The sequence below is a fragment of the Vulpes vulpes genome, chromosome 16 (genome assembly GCF_048418805.1).
Source record: "Vulpes vulpes isolate BD-2025 chromosome 16, VulVul3, whole genome shotgun sequence".
NCBI lineage: Eukaryota > Metazoa > Chordata > Mammalia > Carnivora > Canidae > Vulpes > Vulpes vulpes.
The window spans coordinates 70,277,553-70,301,902 of record NC_132795.1 but is presented as its reverse complement, the minus strand read 5'-3'; the positions used below and the strand labels follow the sequence as shown (position 1 = coordinate 70,301,902).

The window sequence follows — 24,350 nt, the reverse complement described above, 5'->3', positions numbered from 1 at the left end:
ATTTTGACATGTTGGCACATTCTCAAAAGCAGGAGATGATAGAGTGTATCTTCAGTATTGTTTCTTAGTATAATCATAAGAAACAGCTAACCAAAAAGTGAAGAACCAATATTGTGAGTATAACCTGAGTGCCACACAGTGGTCATCACATGTTGAGTATCTTTATTCCTCTTGGTGGTTTTTTTTTTTTTTTTTTTTTTTATTCCTCTTGGTGTTAATTTCAAACACATAACATCCCATTTCATAATACTGATAAGGTTTTCATCCAGGGTGACTATTCTGTGAAATCTATGCTTGCATAAAACCATTCCTGTCATCTGATCTGCCAGTACTCTTGACAAAGGAGACAATGTCATGCAAATATTCTTGTGTATTTCCAATTGGACTGCATAAGTTTAGAAAATGGACCCGTTCTAAGTAAACAAATTTCAAAAGTACATTCTTTTATCATAAGTGATGAAATATTTTGTCAAGTAACAAAACGGATCAAATGATACCGAAATCTTAGAATACTCAGGACTTAAACTAGTTTTCATACTATTATTTATATTGAAATGTCTCTATGTAATTCCTGATTAGGACTTTTAAATAACGACCTCTTCAAAACAAACAAGCTGTCACTATTAGTGAGAACTGTTTGGACAAAAGGTTGAAGCAAGTGTCATTACCAAGAATTTGAATGGCTCAAATTTTTTTTAAATTTTACTTAAAGCATGCATAATCAAACAGCTTCTCCCTTACTGACAAATGTAATGTTGAATTTTTTTGGCTACATTGATTGGACTTTTTTTTCTTTTTCTTTTTTTTTTTTTTTAGATTTTATTTATTCATGAGAGACACAGGCACAGAGAGAGAGGCAGAGACACGGGCAGAGAACAGGCTCCATGCAGGGAGCCCAATGTGTGACTCGATCCCAGGTCTCCAGGATCATGCCCTGGGCTGAAGGCAGGCACCAAACCGTGAGCCACCCAGGCATCCTGGATTTTTAATCTAATTAATTTTTTTTACATCAAGTATTTCAAAATAACAAAGCTTTTCCTCTTTTGTACACAGATACTGCTATATTTGTCCATAGTTACACTTCAGGATTCAAATTCTAATACTGGCTAAATATCACTGATAATGTATTTATAACCTCATTCTTGGTTGAATTTTCTGTTTGAATCCATACTTTGTTAGCACATGTTTATGTATTTTCATGTGTCCTTTCAATTTTCAGTTAAGTCCATTCAGGTTTTCAACATGAAATCCTTTTTAAAATAACTATTTTTAACCAAATGGCAAACTGGAATTATCTGTAAGATTTTTCCTTTTAATTCCACTTCTTGACAAAACTCCAACTTTAAACAGCAATGCACTTTGGTGTATATAAGGCTTCAAAAAGAAACCTATTTCTTCACATAAAGAACAGAAGACTGGAATAGCTCAAATTTTCTGAGATTCAACACTTTAAGATCATTCATTGTGGATCCAGACCAGCAGGACCCCCTGTGGAGAGCTGCTCTGAGTATTCCTACATCTGAGCATTTCTGGGAGGAGCTGGTGACATAAAGCTTGTCTAGGTATGCTCTTTTACAGAAAGCCTCCAGTGCCCAATCTGTGCTCATTTACCATTTCTAATACAGAGCTCTCGGTAGCTTGCTCTGGTGCTTCTTTCTAATGAATCTAATGTTCTTCCAGGAAATTGTCTTCTGGGAGTCCAATTAATATAATTAACTGAGCAAAATGGCCAATATCTGTAGATGTATCCATCTGCAGTGAAAACTCCTGATTTAATAATCTTCTGGAATACTATTCATCCCTACGTCACCTGATATGGCATCAAATCATCTGGACTATTTTTCTATTTCCTGTGCTAAACAAACACTCTTGCAATCACTATGGAGCCAATAGAGAGAGCTCTTTTGGAACTGTGAGGCCCTGGGCTTAGCAGTTCCTTGCTTCCTGAGCTGCATCAGATACCTTTGTAAGCAAGCTACAAAAGTCCTTTGCCTCCCATAATACCCTTGCAGAGTTCCAAGCGCTCTGCACAAGGTGGGTGTTTGAGGTCAGGTGCTGTTGTGCTTTGTTTGGTACTGTGTCTCCCTCATCTGGCAAATGAGACATTACTCTTTGCACATACAGATCCAAACTTGTAATCTTCAGTATACTTCCTAATTAGCCAGTTTGATTTTTTTCCCCTCACTAGTGTGTTTGACCCACCTTTGCTCAAAAAGTTATTATGATGAGCAGTAAATACTTATTAGAGAGCTATAGGTATTGTGAGTCTTCATGACCTTAGCAAACTAATGTCTAAATTAATGTCTAATGCAGGTTTCACATCTGCATTAAGACTTTTTTTCCTTTAACTGCATCAGAAATTCATATGTTAAATATAGGTAAGCAAAATGATAGATCAAATCTTAATTTCCACTTAACTTAAAATTTTAAATTTGGAGCCATAAAACAGAAGTATCATAATTCCATAAGTTCAAACAAGTTTTCTTTTTTAAAGATTTTATTGATTTATTTATGAGAGACACAGGGAACCAGAGACATAGGCAGAGGGAGAAGCAGGCTGCTTGCGGGGAGCCCAATGCGGGTCTTGATCCCAGGACCCCCAGATCAGGACCTGAGCCAAAAGCAGATGCTCAACCACTAAGCCACCCAGGCACCCTCAAAAAGTTTTTTAAAAATTAATTTTCTGGGGGCTCCCTGGGTGGCTCAGCAGTTCAGCACCTGCCATTGACCCAGGGCAGGATCCTGGAGTCCCAGGATCGAGTCCGGCGTCAGGCTCCTGGCATGGAACCTGCTTCTCCCTCTGCCTGTGTCTCTGCCTCTCTCTCTCTCTCTCTCTCTCTCTCTACCATGAATAAATAAATAAAATCTTTTAAAAAAATTAAAAATTAATTTTCTGAAGCAATGAAGGTCTACAGATGTCTTTTAATGAACTAGTTAAAACATCTTTTAGAAATAAACTTGTAATTTAGAAACAATTCAATATTAAGTTAGATCAAGAATCAAATATCAATCTCAAGTGGTAATATCAAAAGCCAGTAAGTTTCAAGAAATATTACACTACAATCAAGTGGGATTTATTCCCAGGATTCAAGGCTGGTTTAATATTCCCAAATCTATTGATATGTCACATCAGTAAGGATAAAAACCACATGATCATTTCAACAGATGGAGAGAAGGCATTTGACAAAGTACAACATCCATTCACATTATAAACTCCCAACAAAGTAGGTCTAGAGGGAACATACTTCAACACAATAAAAGCCTTATATGAAAACCCATAGCTAACATCATACCCAATAGGGAAAAACAGAGCTTTTCCCCTAAGATGAGGAACAAGACAAGGATGACTACTCACCGCTTTTATTCAACATACTACTGATTGCTTCACAGCAATTAGAAAACAAAAAGAAATAAAAGGCATCCATATCAATAAAGAAGAACCGAAACTTTCATTATTTGCAGGTGACATCCTACTATATAGACACCAAAGACTACTAGAACTGATAAATGAATTCTGCAAAGCTGTAAAACACAAAATCAGTGCACAAAAATCTTTAGCATCCCTATACACTAATGATGAAGCAGCAGAGAGTGAAATTAAGAAAACAGTCTCATTTACAATTGCACCAAAAATAAGATACCTAGGAAGAAATTTAACCAAGGAGGCAGAAGGCCTCTATTCTGATAACTATAAAACATTGAAATTCAAGACGACACAAAGAGAAATGGAAAAACACTTCATGCTCATTGGTTAGAAGAATAAGTATTGTTAAAATGCCCAGACATCCACAGATTTAATGCAATCCCTATCAAAATACCAACATTTTTCACAGAACTGGAACAAACAATCCTAAAATTTATATGAAACTACAAAAGACCCTGAATAGCCAAAGGAGTCTTGAAAAAGAAAAAACTGGAGGTATCACAATTCTAGATTTCAAGTTATACTACAAAGCTGTAGTAATCAAAATATGGTACTAGCACAAAAGTAGACACATAGATCAGTGGAATAAAATAGAAAACCCAGAAATAAACCCAGAATTATATGGTCAGTTAATCTTCAACAAGAGAGAAAAGGATATCCAACAGGAAAAAGACCTTCTCTTCAATAAATTGTGTTCGGAAAACTGGACCACTTTCTTTCACCATACGCCCACAAAAAAACTCAAAAATGGATTAATGACCTAAATGTGAGGCCTAAAGCCACAAAAATCATTGAAAGGAGAACAGGCAATAATTTCTCTGAGGTCAATCATAGCAACATTTTTCTAGATATGTCTCCTCAGACAAGGGAAACAAAAGCAGAAACAAACAATTGGGACTACATCAAAATAAAAAACTTCTATATAGAGAAGAAATAATCAGCAAAACTAAAAAGCAGTCTATGAAATGGGAGAAGATAATTGCAAATGACATCTGATAAAGGGTTAGAATCCAAAATATATAAAGAACTTAAACTCAACATCCAAAAAAATAATAATAATCCAATTAAAAATGGGCAGAAGACATGAATAGACATTTCTCCAAAGATTTCCAGATGGCCCACAGATATATCAAAAGATGCTCAACATCCCTCATCATCAGGGAAATGTGTATCATCAACACCAGAGTGAGTTATCACCTCAAACCTGTCAGAATAGCTAAAATCAACAACACAAGAAACAACAAATGTTCACAAGGATATGCAGAAAAAGGAAACCTGGTACACTGTTGGTGGTAATGCAAACTGATGCAGCCACTGTACAAAACAGTATGGAGGTTCCTCAAAAAATTAAAAATATAACTACCCTATGATCCAGTAATCGCACTGCTGGGTATTTACCCCCAAAATACAAAAACACTAATTCAAGAGGATACGTGCACCCTATGTTTACTGCAACATTATTTATAATGGCCAAACTATAGAAGCAGCCCAAGTGTGCATCAACTAATGAATGGATAAAGAAGATGCAGTATACACACACATACAATGGGATATTAGTCATAAGAATGAGAGCTTGCCATTAGTAACATGGATGGAGCTAGAGGGTATAATGCTGAGCGGAGTTAAGTCAGAGAAAGAAAAATACCATATGCTTTCACTCATATGTGAAATTTAAGAAACAAAACAAATGAGCAAAGGAAAAAAAGAAACCAAGAAACAGACTCTCAACTATAGAGAACAAACTGGTGGTTACCAGAGGGAAGGGAGGATGAGTGAAATAGGTGATGGGGATTAAGAGTACACTTAGGAGAAACACTGAGTAATGTATGGAATTGTTGAATCACTGTTGCACACGTGAAACTAGTGTAACACTGTATGAAAATATATAAAAAATAAGAACTCCATCTTTACCATCTTTGCAATTTTTCTATAAATCTAAAATTAACCCAAAATCAAATGTTCATTTAAAAATCAAGAGGAGAGGGTGCCTGGGTGGTTCAGTTGGTTAAGCATCTGCTTTCAGCTCAGGTCATGATCTTAGGGTCCTGGGATACAGCTCCATGTCTGGCTCCCTGCTCAGTGGGGAGTCTGCTTCTCCGTCTCCCTCTGCCCTTTCCCACTGCTCATGTGCTCGCTCTCTCTCAATAAATCTCTCAAATAATAAAATCGATATGAAATAATTGAATGAAATAAAATCAATCATGTTCCGTTCAGTAATACTAGATATAGATGATAATTGTGAAGAGTGACGACAATGACAGCAAAGGAATAATTATGCATATCTTCTGTTAGTAGGAAAACATTTGTGAAAAATAAAGGCAAACTAAAGACTAAAACTCACTAATTTAAATTGGCACAAAAGGCAAAGAACTTCACTGATGCTAAGTCATTTGCAGGAAAGTAATAATGAGCCTGTGGGAAGGTGGGGCAAGGTGGCTGCTACAGAATGCTCCCTGGGGACACTGCAGAATAAATGCCAGCTCAATTCAGAAGGTGTACCCAGAAAGCCACAAATGATGTCCAACTTTTTTAAAGATTTTATTTGTTTATTCATCAGAGACAGAGAGAGAAAGAGAGGCAGAGACACAGACAGAGGGAGAAGCAGGCTCCATTCAGGGAGCCCAATGTGGGACTCGATCCCGGGACTCCAGGATCATGCCCTGGGTGTGAAAGCAGACACTCAACCGCTGAGCCACCCGGGTGTCCCAATGTCCAACTTTTATAGAGGTGTTGGTTATAACAACCACCAGGATCTCAGGGCCCTAAAAACTTCTTTCCAGGGCACCTGGGTGGCTCAGTGGTTGAGCATCTGCCTCAGGCTCAGGTTGTGATCCCAGGGTCCTGGGATCAAGTCCTGCATCAGCCTCCCCACGGGGAGCCTGCTTCTCCCTCTGCCCATGTCTCTGCCTCTCTCTGTGCATCTTTCATGAATAAATAAATAAAATCTAAACAAGAAAAAATTCAAAAACCACTTCCTTCCTAGTCTCCCTCATTGGGAAGTTTTGTCAGCAGTTCCATCCAACACTGGCACTGGGGATCAGAGACCATTTTGGATTACTAACCCACCTTTATGACTTTCAAAGATCCAAGGACTACCTTAAGATTAATGCCAAGTATAACCTCCTAGGTTTCAAAATAGATTTCTTCGTTCCTGGGTACCACTGCTTAAACTTCAGGGAAGCATCGTCTTACATGCTGGATAAATGAAATGGCCCTTCAAAAGAGTAGGTTTAAATAACCATCTATTAAGGCAACCAGAGTCTGCTTCCCCACACATCCCACAGGCCGGTGGTTCTCAAACTGTGGTCCTTAGAACCAGTGATCCAGAAACTCTGGAACGGCACACCCAGGAGCCTGGTTTTAACAAGCCTTCCAGACAATTCTGATGCATGCTCAAGTTTGGCAATCACTGCCACAGGCCATACGGTACAGTACTGAAAATTTGTTACCAGCAACCCCAAACTAGAAACATCCGTTGACGTAAGTCTAAATGAAATTTAAAAACAGAAGAACTTCAGAGTAGTGCACAAGGCTTACTGGGTCAAAGCAGAACAGAATTGCCATTTTCTTCATAGATTTTCTTACCTGGAGGGATATGAAGTCTGTATAACAGTTTGATTTTCTCATTCATTTCTCCATTATACATCACATCTACAAAAATAAAAAGAAATAAAAAAATATAAAATAAATATATATATGTGTAAATAAATTAAAAAAATAAAAAAATATACCAAATGGTCAAAGTATATTTGCAGTGACACAAACTCACTGTGGGGAGAGAAGTTAGTGCAGGCAATACTTTCACCCAGTACTTTCCCTGCCCCTACCCCCAGACACATTGTGTTTGAAATGAAAATGTAAAGGGTCACTCTTGAGCTGCAAGATAACCTCGTGAATCATTACTAGCCTCGTGCCTTCTGAAAGACTTTAATTGCACGTGCAAGAGTTAGGAACACGTCTCCTGACAGGCCACAGCATACCCTGAGCGCCCGAGAACCAGAGCGACAACCCTGTGTAGGCTGAGAGCTTGGGCCCGTCTCACCCTCCTTCAAAAGGCATAATAAAAGTAGTCCTGAGAGGAGCCCGCAGAGGGGTTTTTAAAATCTCAAAATTGGGGCAGCCCTGGTGGTGCAGCAGTTTAGTGCCGCCTGCAGCCTGAGGTGCGATCCTGGAGACCCGGGATCGAGTCCCACATCAGGCTTCCTGTATGGAGCCTGCTTCTCTCTCTGCCTGTGTTTCTGCCTCCCTCTCTCTCTCTGTGTGTGTCTCTATGAATAAATAAACAAAATCTTAAAAAAAAATAAAATCTCAAAATTGGGTCAGGCCAGTCCCAAATATGTTTCCATTGTGTGGCTCTGCCTTCCACCGCCCACCTGTCTCATGTTCACAGACTCCCCGTCCCAAATAAAGTCACTGCAGAGGAGACCCACAGAGTCATACCGAGACAGCTCACAAATGATTTGAATTCAATCAGGTGGTCCATGTTGTCATCCAGGAGCCTGAAAGTCCTTTCAGCCAGGATCTCTGTGTGGGCCCCACATGTCCACGGTGAGACAAGCTGAAATAAGTGTGCAAACTGCCGGGCGTCTATGCGGTACTGCTCCGCGTAGGGCCTGCTGGGGTCATGGCGTGGGGCCATGGGCCTGGGCTGCTCCCAGTAACAGCTCATCATGTGTTCTCTCTTAAAAGGAGAGGGAGGGAGGGGGAGGGATCTGTGAAAGATGCTGGCACCTGTGGGGGGCTGCACGCTTACAAGCAAGGTTATGTTGGCCTCCTTTTAGGACTCACTTGACCTCGTACAATATGTATTTGAATAAGCAATATTATATAACATGAACAAATGAAAAAAATTAAAGTACTTACAATCTCATTACTCTAACCAGACACGTAAAAGACCTCCCATGTTATCTTGTGCTTCTTGCCCAATACATACTTTTGACCTCTTTTTCTACAGCTTTTTATTGTAGCAAACTGTACCTAACCAAACCTACCATTTTAAGCATTTTTCAATGTGCAGTTCAGCAATCATAGTTTTAATTCTAGGAGACTTAACTTTTATTCTATTTTCTCATCAAATCCCATCTGAAAATGGGAAAGTGCTAGACATATCTACAGAATACAGGAGAAACCAGTAGCACCGGTTGCCTGTGGGGAGGGAAAGTAGAGGTGGGAACTCACAGTTAGGACCAAGTCTTTTTACTGCAATACTTTCTTAGAGGTTTTGAATTCTGAACCACATGAATATATTAACAATTAAAAAAAAACTGGAAGTAAAAAAAGAGAAAGAGAGGCAGAGATTTCCAAGTCTCGTGAATACCCTGACAACTTGAGCAATCAAAACAAAACTGGCCCTTCACTAAGCTTCGCCTCTATAGGACACATCTTACACATGCCCTAAATCATCTCTTGGGACATCTCAACTCACTGAAATAGTTTCCCAATGACTGCAGGCTTCTGCACAATTCCAGTGTCCTCCACTCATATGGGTGGCACGGAAACAAGTCCGGATGCTGAAATATGTAAGCACAGATCCTTGGAGGAAAACCAAAATGCCATTTATAATTTTACTGTCCTATTTGTTGGCAGGCAGGTTCTTCAAGGAGCCTTCGCAGAATTGTGAAAAATAGCACAAGAACTTTTCAGTGTGAAATAAAGGTCTAATGAATTTCCATTTCTAAAAAGCCAAGATGCACTATGAAATTCCATTGTATCTTTGCACATCCTGTGATGCTAAAGACACACAGAATCCGAAGAAAACTTATAATAAATAAGCCAGAGACTGATACAACCAGTTTACACAAAATTCTATGGAAAAACAAACCAAAAAAAAAAAAAAAAAAAAAAAAGACCATGGATATAAGCAAGTGATACAAAGAAGAACACAATTAGCTGTACAGTCTTCCACCCTAATGGATAAACAAATTTGGATTAAAATAAAATGCACATTTCTACAAGACTAGCAAAATTGTAAAAGATGCATAAGTACTGGGTGGGTGTGGAGTGTAGGAAATGAGCACTCTTAGACTCATCAGTGGAACTGAAATTTGAAAACTCAAACACACTTTAGCAATATAGGCTACAGTGTAGTCTGTGCATCCCTAAGGAACCCATACTACAGAAACTGCAGCACGGGTGTCCAGGTAAAGGTACCTCGGCACAGCACAGTTTATAAAGCAGCAGCAAACTGGAAACACAAATCTGTCTCAATAGGTAAATGGTTAAGTAAATTACAGTTCAGCCCTACAATGAAACTGTACGGCTGTTTTGTTTTTTTTTTAAGATGGATGTATTTATTTATTTATTCATTCATTCATTCATTCATTCATTCATGATAGACAGAGAGAGAGAGGCAGAGACACAGGCAGAGGGAGAAGCAGGCTCCACGCCAGGAGCCCAACGTGGGACTTGATCCCGGGACTCTAGGACCGCACCCTGGGCCAAAGGCAGGCGCTAAACTGCTAAGCCACACAGGGATCCCCTGTACGGCTGTTTTTTCCTCTGTTATGGGAGGGGGAGTGGCACCTGTGGGGGGCTGCACGCTTACAAGCAAGGTTATGTTGGCCTCCTTTTAGGACTCACTTGACCTCGTACAATATGTATTGGAATAAGCAATATTATATAAAATATTGGGACTTGATCCCGGGACTCTAGGACCGCACCCTGGGCCAAAGGCAGGCGCTAAACTGCTAAGCCACACAGGGATCCCCTGTACGGCTGTTTTTTCCTCTGTTATGGGAGGGGGAGTGTGTGTCTGAGAGAGACAGTATAAAAGGAAAAAATCAGGAAAGATAGTCACCAATTTGTTAATACAAATTACCAGTACAAGGGTAAGACTGTGGGTGCAGAGAGGATGAGAGCCTTTCATTGTTTGCTTAAGTTTCTTCTTTTGGGGCACCCAGGTGGCCCAGTGGATGAGTGTCTGCCTTTGGCTCAGGTCCTGGGACTGAGTCCTGCATCGGGCTCCCTGCAGGGAGCCTGCTTCTCCCTCTGCCTATGTCTCTGCCTCTCTCTGTGTCTCTCATGAATAAATGAAATCTTAAAAAGTTTTTTTTTTAAATGGTAAGAATAGGTATATTTTGTGATTCTTAATTAAAATTTGAAAATAAAAGCCTTAATGAGAACATAGAAGCAAGTAAAATATCATTAAAGAGACTAAATGCTCTCTAGGGCCTGATAATTTGCCAAAAGTGAATGAATTTAACTGATCATTAAAAATAGCACGTTTATGGAAGACATAAGTAACTTGTAGGTCTTCAGCATTTTCAGAAGTATTCTATGATGCCGAGTATGTATTATTACTGTTCACACCTTACTAAGATGAATGATGCTATTTTCTATTTGAGAGAACAGGAGACAGACGTCACAAATCCAAGTTTATGTAATTTGAAAGATTGCTTGACAACACGGATGGACCAGGAGGGCACTATTGCTCCATGAAAAGTCACACAAGAAAAAAGACAAATGCTGGGGCACCTGGGTGGCTCAGTCAACTAAGCGTCTGCCTTTGGCTCAGGTCATGATCCGAAGGTCCTGGGATCAAGTCCTGTATCAGGCTCCCCGCTCTCTGGGGAGTCCCTTCTCCCTCTGCCCCTCCTCCTGCTTGTACTCTCTCTGTGTCTCTCTCTCCCCCTCTCAGATAAATAAATCTTAAAAAAAAAAAAAAAGGACAAAAACTATATGATCTCATTTATATGTGGAATCTAAAAACAAAACAAAACCCCCAAAGAGATCAGCCTTGTGGCTCCCAAAGGCTGGGACAAGGACGGGGAAACTGGATGAGGTCGCCAGAAGGTACAAACTTCCAGTTATAATCAGCCCTGGGGCAGCAACGTACAACATGACGAGTATAGTTAGTTAACCATTATGTGATATATATATTTTTTTTAAGATTTTATATATTTACTGATGAGAGACACACAGAGAGAGAGGCAGAGACACAGGCAGAGGGAGAAGCAGGCTTCATGCAGGGAGCCCAATGTGGGACTCGATCCGGGACTCCAGGATCATGCCCTGGGCCGAAGGTCGATGCTCAACCACTGAGCCACCCCAGCATCCCCGCTATGTGATGTATTTGAGAGCTTCTAAGAGAATGGATCCTGAAGTTCTCATCACGAGGAAAAAAAAATTTTTCTTTGTAGCTATAGGAGATGGATGCTAATTAAACTTACTGTACCAGTCATGACAATAAATATAAGTCATATTGTAGGCTTTAAACCTTCACAGTGCTGTACGTCAGTTATATCAGAAAAGCCGAAAGGAAAAAATTGCATTCAAGCATTAAAAAGATTCTATAAATTACCAAAAAAAATAGATTTTATTAAAGACCAACCACATTGTTCATCCTGAATAGGAAAGACTATGTAACGAAGACAGAGCTAGTTCTTGTTAACACAGAGTGATCGTACCTGTTCATTCCAGGCATAGGGAAGGATGCAGTTAAGTTAAGGAACAGAATCCTTACTAATATTTATAAAACAATGGCAGGGTATCTCTTTCCCTGGAAAAAAAAAGGGGGGGGGGGCAGCCCAGGTGGTTCAACGGTTTAGCGCCGCCTTCAGCCCAGGGTGTGATCCTGGAGTCCCGGGATCAAGTCCCACATCAGGCTCCCTGCATGGAGCCTGCTTCTCCTTCTGCCTGCGTCTCTGCCTCTCTCTCTCTCTGCCTCTCTCTCTCTCTCATGAATAAATAAATAAAATCTTAAAAAAAAATGAAATCCTGATTGAAAAAAGCAGAAGTGAGGGTGTGTAGGTGGTTCAGTGGTTCAAACATCCAACTCTTGGTTTTGGCTCAGGTCATGATCTCAGGGTCGTGAGATCAAGTCCCACACTCAGCATGGAACCTGCTTGAGATGCTTTCCCTCTCCCTCTCCCGTTCTGTTCTGTTCCTCCCCCCTACTCACACTTGTTCCATCTCTCTCAAATAAATAAAATATAAAAAAAAAAAGACGAGGAGTGTGTGTAAACCCAACTAGAGAGCATTCATTATACCCCACAATCCTGAGGCAAGTATTACAATGCATGGAGTCAGACTGTGAAAGCAAAGGAAATTCAGAGCAGACCAAGAGGATGGAGAGAAGGGAGAGTCTGGCAGGCCTCTCACATGGGGCAGGTGTGGACTCTGGGCCTGGAAGGAAAGTACCAGAGTGAGTACATACAGCGGGCTCTTCGGGTTGTATAATGGAATCAGATACCATGATTGTGATGCTGTTTTACTGGAATTTCCTTTGGAAGTGTATCTTTAAAATGATAATTGTATTTATAGTTTTTAAGCTTCTATTTATAGTTAGTCCTACATAAATAAGAGAGTTGTAAAGCTAACTACAAATAAAATTTTATTAAGTATGATGATACTATTCCTAGGAACCATATCATTCCTAGGAACCATATCATTCCTAGGAAAGACGGAAATAGGAAAATAGTTAGCTCTATCTTCCTTAAATACTCTTTGTATTAAAGATGAACATGGTTAGTACTTAATGAATTTTATTTTTATTAGTTTAAAGCAATCTTTTAAATTCTATAAATTCAGATTTGTGACTTATTCTCTCAAACTGAGAACAGTAAGCCCTAAATAAATGAAATACTTTTCATGCTGAACACATCTGTCTACCTGTCTTTGTGTTTGTAATACTCCCCATTTTTCCTCCTTGAAAATCAAAGAGAGGTGGGGGTTTCTGACACCAGTAACCTTTGACTTCTTATTTTCTCTTCGTGCAACAGAGGAAACTACCAAAGCCAAGAGGTGTTTACAGAAGACACAGGACTAAGCAGTCCTCAACATACATCCTGCTTATTGAGCACGAGGGGTGCCAGGACTCTACTAAAGCCAATGGCCATTTCAGTGACTTCAGGGGGAAATGTGCCACAACAGATGCGCGCCAGGGTCAGACAACCTCTGGTGCTCTGCTTAGAAGTCCTGGAAGTGCTGCTTATTACTAGTTCCCAGAGTTTGGCAGTCTGAGTTCAGAAGGGACAGCGGCTCAGAGTCCTCACCAGGAAGAGCTCTAGAAGCCAGACTCTGGACTTGGTTTCTGCAACTGTTCCTTCCCCTCTTCACTGCCAGGGTATCAGGAGTGGGCCAGTGTGCCTGCTTCCCTTCCCCATTTTCATGTTTCAAGCAAGGATAGTCCTAGCAGAGCATTTGAGAATTTTCTTTGCTGGGTATTGTAAGTAGCAAGACCTGGGAATCCACCTAAATATCCAAATATGAGAAATATGGGTTAGTATATTTAGTATTACCAATATGATAGCTTATAAGGTTATTTTAAAATGAGTCAGACCACGTGGCAGCATGGAAAAGTGTTGATAAGAACGTTGAGGGAAAACAAGTTAAAATAGCACATGTACCAGCCAAATATAAAAACACGTCTACATGTATTATGAGTGGGATGACGAGTCATCCATCACCAAGTAGAGGAGGTGGGAACATCGGTAATGGTTGGTGTTGCACCTGCGAGGGCCTGGGAGCTCTGTGCAGAGCCCTGAAGATCTGGTTGGCAGCACCGAGGGCCCTCAGCAGAGCACAGCTCTGGTGTGTGAGCTCCCACCCAACAGGTGCGAGGCTGACCCATCCAGCCTTCTCCCGCCCCGGCAGGCTGACCACACGGGCTCAGGCCTGTCACTCCCTCCTCTTCCCAGAGTTTCCTACCTTGAACAGGTCATAGAGTTCCTCCATGTCTTCAGGAAGGATGGAGACTTCCGGAATAACAACGCGGAGCTTGAGGAAAAAACGAACAGCAGTGGAGTGAATTCTCCGCCTGCACCAGGGAGGATCAGAGGGCACGGGGGAGCTGTTCCTGCTCATCAGGGACACCAAGCGTGGAGTCCTGTCTACCAGAGCAGTCTGTTCCTTTCTGACGCCACCACCCATTAGGGATACTTTCTCAAGACCCTCAGCCATTCCAAACCACAGATCAGCACCTCAGGACAGACGTGTAAGCCCTGATGGAAGTCAAACTCTAGCCAAGGCGCAGCTTGGCAGGAAGTTCCTCCTGAACAACCACTATTACTGCAGGCCTTCTGTGCTATGCATTTTCTGTATCATACCTCACGTAATCCCACATGCTGGGTATTAGCATCCTCATTTTACAACTGGGGAAACTGAGGCTCACAGTGGCTACATTGTTCACAATCTGTCTGACTCTAAAACCCCTGTTTCTACACCAGGTCTCCATGCAGGACAGGAGTAGGCATTCTTTATTTTTTAAAAAATTTATTTATTTTTAGTAATCTTTATACCCAATTTGGGGCTCAAACTTAGGACCCGAAGGATCAGGAGTCACATGCTCTTCTCACGGAACTAACCAGACACCCTAAAAGCTGACATTCTTATAAGACCAACAGGAACAGAGCCCAGGTTAGTACCGGACTGCCATTCTGACAAGCCATGACTCACCACGTTCTGCTTTGTGGTGTCTTCGTGGCCCTGGAGAACCCTGATCCTGTGCTTACAGCGCAGGTGCTCAATCTGTTCCACAGACTGGTCTCCAAACTTCTGCAGAGAAACAAGGACTCACTCGGGCACAGAATCCCTTTTTGCATACAGAGGAAAGTAGCAGCAGGAGGGAACCTCCCTCAAAATCCATCTGTGAACAAGTTTCCAAGAGGTTGAGGGGGGGGAATGGGGCCGGGCCCAGTTACCTCATAGGAGTCCCGGATCAGGTCGGCAATGTCAGTCACAGGGTAGGGCTCCTGGTCATCAGAGAAGAAGGCATGATGGCTGCTGACTGGGGGTCCGGGGCTGTCTTCATTCTTAATGTGATCTAGAAACCTGAGCACACAACCCACCACTGAAGTACTGGTTTCCCCTCACCTGAGCACCCACCACACCCACTACCTTCACAGGGGCCATGGGACACATCAGAGCACTTTCAGACACAGCTCATTTGTCTCCAAACACTAGGAGGAAGTCAAGACGGCAACCACTGTGGTCCTTTAGAGAAAAGGAGACATCCCTAAAGCCAGACTTGTTGATCTGGGGTCCATGGGTAGCTCTGCAGGGATCTGGGTCTCTCTGCTGAAGTAAATACAAAGTTCTGTGCATATGTGCCATGGTAAGCTTCCACCATATTCCAGAAGGGAAACTTCCATCTGTCTTTCAACTTGCCCTCAACTCCAAGAGCTGAGGCCTCGTGGGGCTTTTCTGTGATGGCAACACACCAGTCCCTACACAGTAAGTATCTGAAACCTCCAGCTGGCCACCTGAGACCACCATTTCCCAGTGCCTGCCCGCCCCACTCAAGGCCACCATGAGTGTGTATCTCCTCACAGAAAAGCACGGACAAACTGCTCTCCCCTGTATCCTCTCTCACTTGCTGGGGAGGAGCCAGGAACACGGCACTCTTCACCACACACGCAGGCAACACCGCCACCTGCCTGGCTGGCTCTGGGGGGACCATGACATGACAAGTGGCCCAGTGAAAGGGAAAACTGCACAGTGACAGGCCTGCTGGGCACCTCCTGCTGCGTCTACCTGTTGTCTATTTTGCAAAGCCCACGATGGCCCTCCTCACCTCCCCCTTTCATGAGCCCACCTGCTGAGGACCATGAGGGCCTGGCCATCGTCCTTGCTGCTGCAAAGGCCCTGGGCGTTGGCTTCCAGCACGGCCAGCCCTAGCTGGAAAATGGCTTTGATTCCATCGTAGAAGAAGCAATCCACAACGCTCACCGCGCTCTCCAGAGGCATAATGCTGAGGAACAGAGTCAGGAACCAGGAGAGAGAGATGGACGCAAGGGCTGAGAGGTCGTTCATGTGCTCCGCCAGCTCGGGGAGGTGCTCCTTGATGAGCTCCTCAAAGACCGACTGGTCCACCTGGGCCCCTGGAAAATACAGGCCACAGAGACTTGGTTGGGGAGGGATTCAAGCTTTCTAAAGTTAGCCTGAAACTGAAACTGAGGTGAATAGAACAATGAACAAGGAGTTCAGAAGAGGACTCGCACTAAACTGATGTTTGACACTGCCTAGAGTGTCAAATTCAGGGGGGAAAGGATACTATTTTCAAAAATTAATTCTTAGTCGGGGCACCTGGGTAGTTCGGTGGTTGAACATCTGCCTTCAGCTTGGGGCGTGCGGGATGGAGTTCCACATCCGGCTCCCCACAGCTTCTCCCTCCGCCTATGTCTCTGCCTCTCTCTGTGTCTCTCTCATGAATAAATAAATAAAATCTTAAAAAAAAATAATGCTCAAATGAACACCTGAGTGGGGGCAGGGGAAACCTCAAGTCCTACTTCACATCATATAAGGAAATGCATTTGAAGTGTGTCATAGGCCTAAATATAAAAGCTAATACTACAAAGCTTCTACAGAAAAATACAGAAGACAAAATTTCTTAGGACACAAAAAGCACTAGCCACAGCAAAAATTATAAATTGGACTTCATGAAAATCAAAGACTGGTATTCACCAAAGAACATTAATAAAATAATAATGCAAACTTCACACTCAGAAAATACAAAGGTCTTGTATTCAAAATAACAGCCCACGCAACTTAGTGGTCAGTAACCAATTTTTTCTTCAAATAGGCAAAAGATGTGAACAGCCACATCAAAAGAGACAATAAACAAAGGGGCCAAGAAGCACAGAAACATATAATCAATATCACTAATCAAATAAATGCCAGTTAAAACCACCATGATAGATCCCTCCCTACCCACCAGAATGGCAAAAATTAAAAAGACCATTCTGAAGGCAAACAGAGACGTGCAGCATCTAGATCTCCTACATTGCTGGCATGAGATCCGTGCCTGCACTATGCCTGCTTTGAAAAACTGATAGTTTCTTATAAAGTCAAATCCATCTCTCCTATGACCTAGTGATTCTACTCCTGGGTACTCAAGAAAACAGATAATCTTTATTCAGAGAGACTTACACAGGAATGTGTTCTGCAACTTCACTTATAATAAGACACTGGCAACAACGCAACCTCTACCAACAATAGGTGGTCGGATAAACACATCGTGGTATGAGGGTTCGGTGAAGTGCTGCTCGGCGAGAAGGAGCCAAGAACTGACACACCAGCAACCTCATGTGGGGCGTGGGAAGCCAGACACAAGAGTATGATCTCAATGATTACACGGATACCAAGCTCAAGAACAGGCCACGCTACCCTGTGCTGATAGAAATCAGTACAGGGGGTTGCCTGTTGCAGGGAAAGGGGCAGAAGGGATCTCTGGGGGTCATGGCAGTGCTCCACCCCGTGTTGGGGTGGTGGTCACACAGGTGGACATGGTACCATGGACATTCTGCCGGTCACAAGGGACCGTGAGGTGTCCCAATTGATGGTGGACTTGGCAACTTGCATCATGAGCCTGAGGCTCCGATGATTCCGTGCTACTACGGTGGGCAAGGTTAAACTGCCTCCCACAGCATAAAGCTGAAAGGGAAGCAGGCTCATTACTCAGGCACATGGAGGGAACCAGGGAAGACAGTCTCAAGCATACCAAAAGGCCACCGAAAGGCCACCAAAGGCACCAAGTGACCGCATCCTTCCCAGCCACCCCCCCCCTTATTCCCAGTGGTCATCACACTCCCTCAGCTCTTTGGACCCCAGTCTTCAGAAGGGTGTTCCTCCTACCTTGCCCTACCTCCAGTCCTTTGTCAAATTCCGTCTCAAATTGGTTCTTTTGTTTCTGTTCCCACTGCTAATTTTAGGCCATCTCCAGGAAGGAGTCTTTCTGTCTTCCTGGAAGGAGTCTTTCTGCCAAGCAATCTTTTCTGTCATTTTGTCCACTAGGAGGTGCTCAGCCCCAGGGATAAGGGAAATTCAAATCAGCCACAAACAGAACAGGGCACCAGGTGGTACCTGAGTGCTGTGGGGTCACAGGTACGCCCAGAGCCCGACAGCCACACATGTGCCTTCTCACTTATCAATATGTGCAAGGGGAAGTGGGGGTTCCCAGGTCTGCCCTTCAGGTCCAGCCTTAAGGGCACTGCTCTTGAGGGAAAGGGGACATCTGTCTGCATGAGCCCCTTGGGTACTGAGGGCAAGACCATCCTCCCTTTCTAGGCCACAGTATCAGTGAAAGACTGCTCTGTTTTTCACCATCCAACCTGTTTCCTGAAACTAAAATTTTTCTTTTCAGGTGACCTTGCTCCACCATTTTGGCAGAACAGTGCAGAGAGAATCATACTAGTTAGTTTTGCAAATTCAAGAGCCACACAGGGTTTATACAGAGACCAGCAGAGTGCACGGGGGTTGATTTCTTAACAAGGACTAATGACAAAGGTCTTTGCCCAGGCTCTGTTCCTGTTCCCCAAGCACAGAAGCAGGAGAAGAGGAGGAAGAAGACAGTTTACCAATGACTCGGTGGTTGAAATAGTCTGGGAGCATCCTCTCACACACAGCGACGAGCAACCAGAAGGCCTCCTCCTCCTTGGCATACAGCAGCAAAACAGACGTCAGGATGTTCATGGACTGCACAGGGATCACAGAGGAGGGGCTGGTTAGTGATCAGACCACGTAGACCACACAGACGTTAAAAATCACACGAGCCAAGTGGTCCACAAAGTCAAGACTGTAGATGAGAGACCCAGTCGAGCCCAGCCACACATGTTTATCAACATGGTCCCCACGAGACACCCAGGCTGAGTGACCAGCCACCGTTCCGTCACTGTCCCCATCTAGTAATGCTGGGCTTAGCTGTGGTGCACGTCTCAGGCTCGGGCAAATCCAACTACTCTGTGTGAATGTTCATACACACACACACACACACACAAAACATTCACACATTGATTTTGCTTATTCACAGGAAAACAAAGTTCAAGATCTTCTATTTTCGAGCAGCAGAAACTTCTCTACCCCAGTCTTGTGCTGGGGTGGGGGCAGGAGTGTTTAGTTTACCGGGTTTTATTTTGCGTGTGTTTATCACATCCCTGAGTAAACTTCCCGAGTAAACTCAACAACTGCTCAGACAACGTCTTCCCTCCACTAGTGCTTCCTGAAAGAAAGGGATCGGCCCCAAACATCTTTTTTCCTCCCCAAATAGCACTGATATTTTTTTTTCTTTAGCACTGATATTTTTTAAATAATCCCTGTAACATCTGTAGAGATCTAGAAAGATAAAGCTCCACAGAAGCATTACCAGTGCTGTCATACAGTGGAGGCGTGGTGGGACGGTGAAGACAATCCATCCTGCCGTGGACAGCGACTCATCACGTGCACTGCTCTTTTTGGGCACTGAGCAAAGTTTCTAATCTCAAGTAATCGGCCTGTTTGACTACAGGAAGAGGACTCCTTTGGCCTTATTCAATACATTCTTTAAGGGAAGAGACAAAGCACAGAGCCTTCACACAACAGTCCTCGGTACCAGACGGCCAAGCACAACAGAACCCGAAGCCTGCGTGATCGACACGACACATGGACTCAAAGATTTCTGCTCCTCACTGCAAGCCTCACCTGGCAGTACCCAATCTTGGGGTTCCGGTGGGCATAGGCCGTCAGGACTCTCCTCAAAGCAGCAATTCCTGTTTCATTTTGGAAAGCGGGGTGCTCCGGTAAGGAACGGTGCAGATCCCGTTCTATCTCCTCGGTCACCAGGCAACATTTTCCCATGGACTCCTCCACCAGATTACCATAGTAACCGGGATGCGAGGCGAGATCGGTGACGGCATCTAAGACGATATAAAAGTAATTTTTTAAGGGGGCAGATCAGCAGGAGAGAGTCAACATGGGAAAGGCACTTATCCTGCCGGAAGCCCTCAATGGCGTCTTGTTACTTGAGGGACATATAACATTTTGGGACCACACACAACCAAAAGGACTTCATTTCCACCAAAAAAAAAAAGAAAAAAGAAAAAAGAAAAAACATGGCTTTTCTAAGAATAACCTTATAGAGTAAGAGAGAGAGAGAAACCGCTCATACCACAAATAGTTGTATTAATATGCTTTCAGTAAGCTGCATTCACTAGTAACAGCAAGAGTGGCTATATGTGTATACATGTACACATAATTTTCATATATCACTTCAACAGGAAATTAATGAACGTATATATGCAAAACACAGCAGAAGGTACACCTATGTATAGTAATTAAATAAGTATCGAGAAGCCAACAAGCACCAAGAAGCCAACAAGCTGCCAACAAGAAACTCTGAGGCCGGATCCGGATATGCAGGTGGACCAAGCACAGCCTACCCAGGCCCCTGACAGGCAGGGGACATCAGGAGTGGGGTGTCAATAGCACGAGAGGATCCCCTTCCCTCATCAGCCAGCACCAGGGCCCCTGTGGTTCTAGCAGGTGTCCCTGTGGGGGCGTGGGGGCGGGCGGGGCTCCAGGATTGAGGCCAGCCACACGCAGGGATATCCCAGGCAAACAGGGCAAGCAGAAAGGGCCAGCTCTGCCTATAATCGCTAGTGAAAACTTTTAAATTGCAGATTGGGTTTAGTGTACTGCCCTCAACTCAACCATCAGCCGCTGTGACTCCCTGTCATGTCCCATCAACAATCACCCTGGCATCCCCCCGCTCCATATGCACCGCTTAATAGTAACAGCTGTCACTCATCACGCGCCAACCTAAACCCCACAGCAATCTTTTCTGTCAACACTATCACTTGAAAGATAGCCCTTTATGAACTACCTTTTTTTTTCTTAATACAGTGTGTGTGTGTGTGTGTGTGTGTGTCTGTGTGTGTTCATTAGAGAGGCTGACTACAAACCAGTGTCATTACCAAGTGTCACTTGTTAGGTGTGTAAGGCAGGTCATGTTACTTTCTTCTCTTGTTCCTATTTTCAATTGTGAGAAGAAATTGTTCTCATTAAAAACAAAAAATCCAGAAAACGTTTTAATTTTAAAAAGGCCCATCTTGCTGAAGAAACAAGCCAAGAGGCAGGGGGACACAGCATACGAAACAGATGAGCGGTGGTACGCCCACCAGTTAATCCCAACCAAGTACATGCCAGCAAGGAGGTGGGAAAGCAGGAAACATTTATCTGGGCTCCCTGGGCCAGGGAGGAGCTGGGCTGGCTGTTTGGGGGCGACTGGAAGAGGAAAGAGATGACTGGGGTGAAGTTCCAGCATAAGCAGACGTGAAGGAGGAACATAAGAAGTGTGCAGGGAGAAGACAGGCACCCAGGCTAGGCCTCCAGGGCAATCGTGTTGACCTGAGCAAAGCAGGGCCACCAGGGGAAAGCAGACCTCCCTGCCATGCCTCAAGCGGCACCCTGACGGGAGCAGCAAAGTCACACCACTGGACGACAGGGCCCTTCCCCTCCTGCCCTCGAGGCTCCACCTCTTCAACTGAGCCAGATGAAACGTCCACTCGCTGTGGAGCCGTTGCTCGGCACGGCTCTAGAGATGTCGGTCCCTGTCTCTGCCCACCCTCCAGTGCCCTGATGAGGGACTCCCAGACATCACCAAAGAGCAGCAGCACAGCAGAGGGACAGTCCCGGGGCCCGAGGCCAGACAAAGTCATCACTGACAGGATCAGGTGGCAGAGGAGGAGAAAGGACAGAAATCTCTGCAATTGTGCCTCCTGGGACACTGAGCATCTTCCAGAGAGGAGTGATGGATAGAAAGTATACTGAGGGATTTATTTCAACGCCACTGTGAGTGAACAACATGCAGAGGTGTTTGTTTAGTCTAGTTCAGAGTGTATATCCTAGGAAGACACTTCACTCCTAGGAGGTTCTTTACAGGGTTCTCAAGACTATGTACAGACTCCAAGTGGTTTCTAAAGGAGAGGTGATCACATTGGCCAGGGCACGCTGACTGAGGACACCGCAGCCCAGGGGCCTCAGGCACCCGGACCCTGGTCCCCTGGCTAACATGGTGAGGGTTCAGCTCAAGTTCTCGGCTGGGAACATTGCAAGAAGAACCCAAAGACAGAGGACTTGTCTGCACATACACGTTGTTCGGATCTGGGCCCCTGTTCCTGTGTCTGCTCCAGAAATGACATGTGGCCTAAAACTACCAGAAATGCTTACCTGAGAAAAGCAGCCAGAGTTTGCCACGTAAAGATTCAGGAATGCCCATTGCTACAAGCTTCCGGATCTTCTCTGTGCGGAACATACACACAGTCCTGCCATATTCCACAAAGTGGTCGTTCCACAGGCTTATTTTTATCTGTTCCCTGGACTGGAAATGGAAATCTCATTAATGTACTGGCGCCTCCACTCTAGCCCGTCCACAATCCACAGCAGAGGGATGCTGCCTCTGCGGGCAGAGGAACCAACAGTGACAGGCACCCGGTTCAGCAAATATTTTGAAAATACTTCCAGGCACAGAGGATGTAAAGATGAATAACAGAGCGCCAGCCCTTCTGGAGTTCAGAGCCCAGCAGGAGCGTCTACACAAATATAAAGCCATTTCCTTGGTAGGGTGATAGTAAGAGTGTATTTGTCCGAATACTCAAGCCCAGAGCAGAGAGGAGGATGGGGTGGGAGTGGGGGAGGTTAGGAAAAGCTCCTCAGGATGTGGACGCCAAGCCACCTGTTGCAACACAGGTGAGCTCAGAGGGCAAACAAGGGCAAGGGCAAGGGTGGGGGGATCATGATTTGCCCTGAGCTCCGGGATAGCCAGAGGGAAAACTGAAACCTGGGGAAAAAAAATCGCACAGTTCTTGTTATCAGAAATGACAGATACCATTTCTCTAGGTAATTAAAAATCCTTTAAAAGTATCCCTAGATGATAGGTGTTCATAGTACCTTTTGAGCAAGATGTTTAATACACTTTTCATTATCTGCATTCTCCAGTAATGCGAGAAGCTTACACATATATTCATATTCTCACAGGTTTAGTCAAGAGTTCATTGAGCTTCTCTGTGTAAATCATATCAGAAGGTTCTGTCTTGAATGAATAAAGCTAACAATCAATTAATTATACAGCAGCCATTAGGCCACAAGACACAGCTTGGGATAGTTATGCCCAAGGACACCCCTGGCACGCATGACCCCAATTCAGCCTCCCTCCAGCCTGTCTTTTCAGAGTACGATTTCTAGCCTACTATACATGACCGTTCCCTCAGAGTCTCCCTACAAAGAGGACGAGGGTAAGCAGATGTAACAGAAATATCTTTAGTCCAGTAAAACTACAGCACAGGAGACCTTTTGTTCCAGGAGAGAAACAGGCAATACTGTAAAAGGAGCCTCTACAGACACCCCTGGGTAAGAAGAGAAACACCACAAGAACCCACAAAGGACAGCACTGATGGCTCTCCAGGTCACATGGCCAAGAGCTGTGTCACAGAGCCACTTGGGGCAGGTAGGGAAAGCCATGTCCTTGGTCATACAACCACATCTTCCACTATGTGCCCAGACCATTGGCATCAGCTGATTCCTTCCACTGCTGCCAATGAGGAGGGAGGGGGCACCAGGCACTGGGGCTGCCTGGCATCCGGCACCACACCTGCTCTTCCGAGGTCTGCCGGGTTGGCACTAGCCAGTATGCAGCCCGCAGCAGGTTGCACACCTGGGAACCTCCACCTGGGCTAGCCCTGCCAGGGGGCCCATGAAAACAGAGCCATGCCACCTACCATTCTCGAGTCAGGACTCTGGCTGCCCGACTGCTGGAGGACAGGTATCAGGGCCTCCGGGTGGAGCTGCGGGCTCTTCTCTTTTTCACTTTCCTCACTATTTTGAGAGGACACCATTTCGAGATCCCCAAACTTGTGGTCACTGCACAGGCTTGTTGAATGAAACACAGGTGAAGTCTGCAGAAGGATTAGAAGAAAAAAAGGGAGGGAGCTAGAAGAAAGTCATTACTTGTGGAAGAGTCTTTGTTTTGCCTTTGGAGGCATGAAGATAACATACTTCCCCTTCTGACATGGAGCTCGACAAGGGGCTCAATCCCAGAACCCTGAAATCATGACCTAAGCTGAAATCAAGAGTCCAGCATCTAACTGACTGAGCCACCCAGGCGCCCCTCAGGTCACATACTTAAACATGCCTATCTATGACTCAAGGGAAACAGACTAACATTAGCCCCAACAGATAT

General features: G+C 44.1%; 1 protein-coding gene and 1 long non-coding RNA gene across 4 annotated transcripts in view; one reads left to right on the top strand and one right to left on the bottom strand.

The window, feature by feature from the left end:
- Positions 1-24,350, bottom strand: part of TBC1D8 (TBC1 domain family member 8) — a 112,723-nt gene that overhangs the window by 6,204 nt on the left and 82,169 nt on the right. For all 3 annotated transcript variants that reach the window (XM_072742964.1, XM_072742965.1, XM_072742966.1), the window contains 10 exons: positions 23,890-24,066; positions 22,343-22,493; positions 19,817-20,031; positions 18,718-18,835; positions 15,957-16,242; positions 15,064-15,193; positions 14,819-14,917; positions 14,072-14,140; positions 7,865-8,105; positions 7,010-7,075 (listed from right to left, as the gene is read on the bottom strand). In XM_072742964.1, the coding sequence (XP_072599065.1) occupies positions 7,010-7,075; positions 7,865-8,105; positions 14,072-14,140; positions 14,819-14,917; positions 15,064-15,193; positions 15,957-16,242; positions 18,718-18,835; positions 19,817-20,031; positions 22,343-22,493; positions 23,890-24,066 (1,552 nt within the window). The remainder of the gene's footprint in view (positions 1-7,009; positions 7,076-7,864; positions 8,106-14,071; positions 14,141-14,818; positions 14,918-15,063; positions 15,194-15,956; positions 16,243-18,717; positions 18,836-19,816; positions 20,032-22,342; positions 22,494-23,889; positions 24,067-24,350) is intronic.
- Positions 817-16,599, top strand: LOC140596014 (uncharacterized). The gene is made up of 2 exons (XR_011998037.1): positions 817-1,562; positions 13,144-16,599. It is a non-coding gene; the product is annotated as an uncharacterized lncRNA (long non-coding RNA).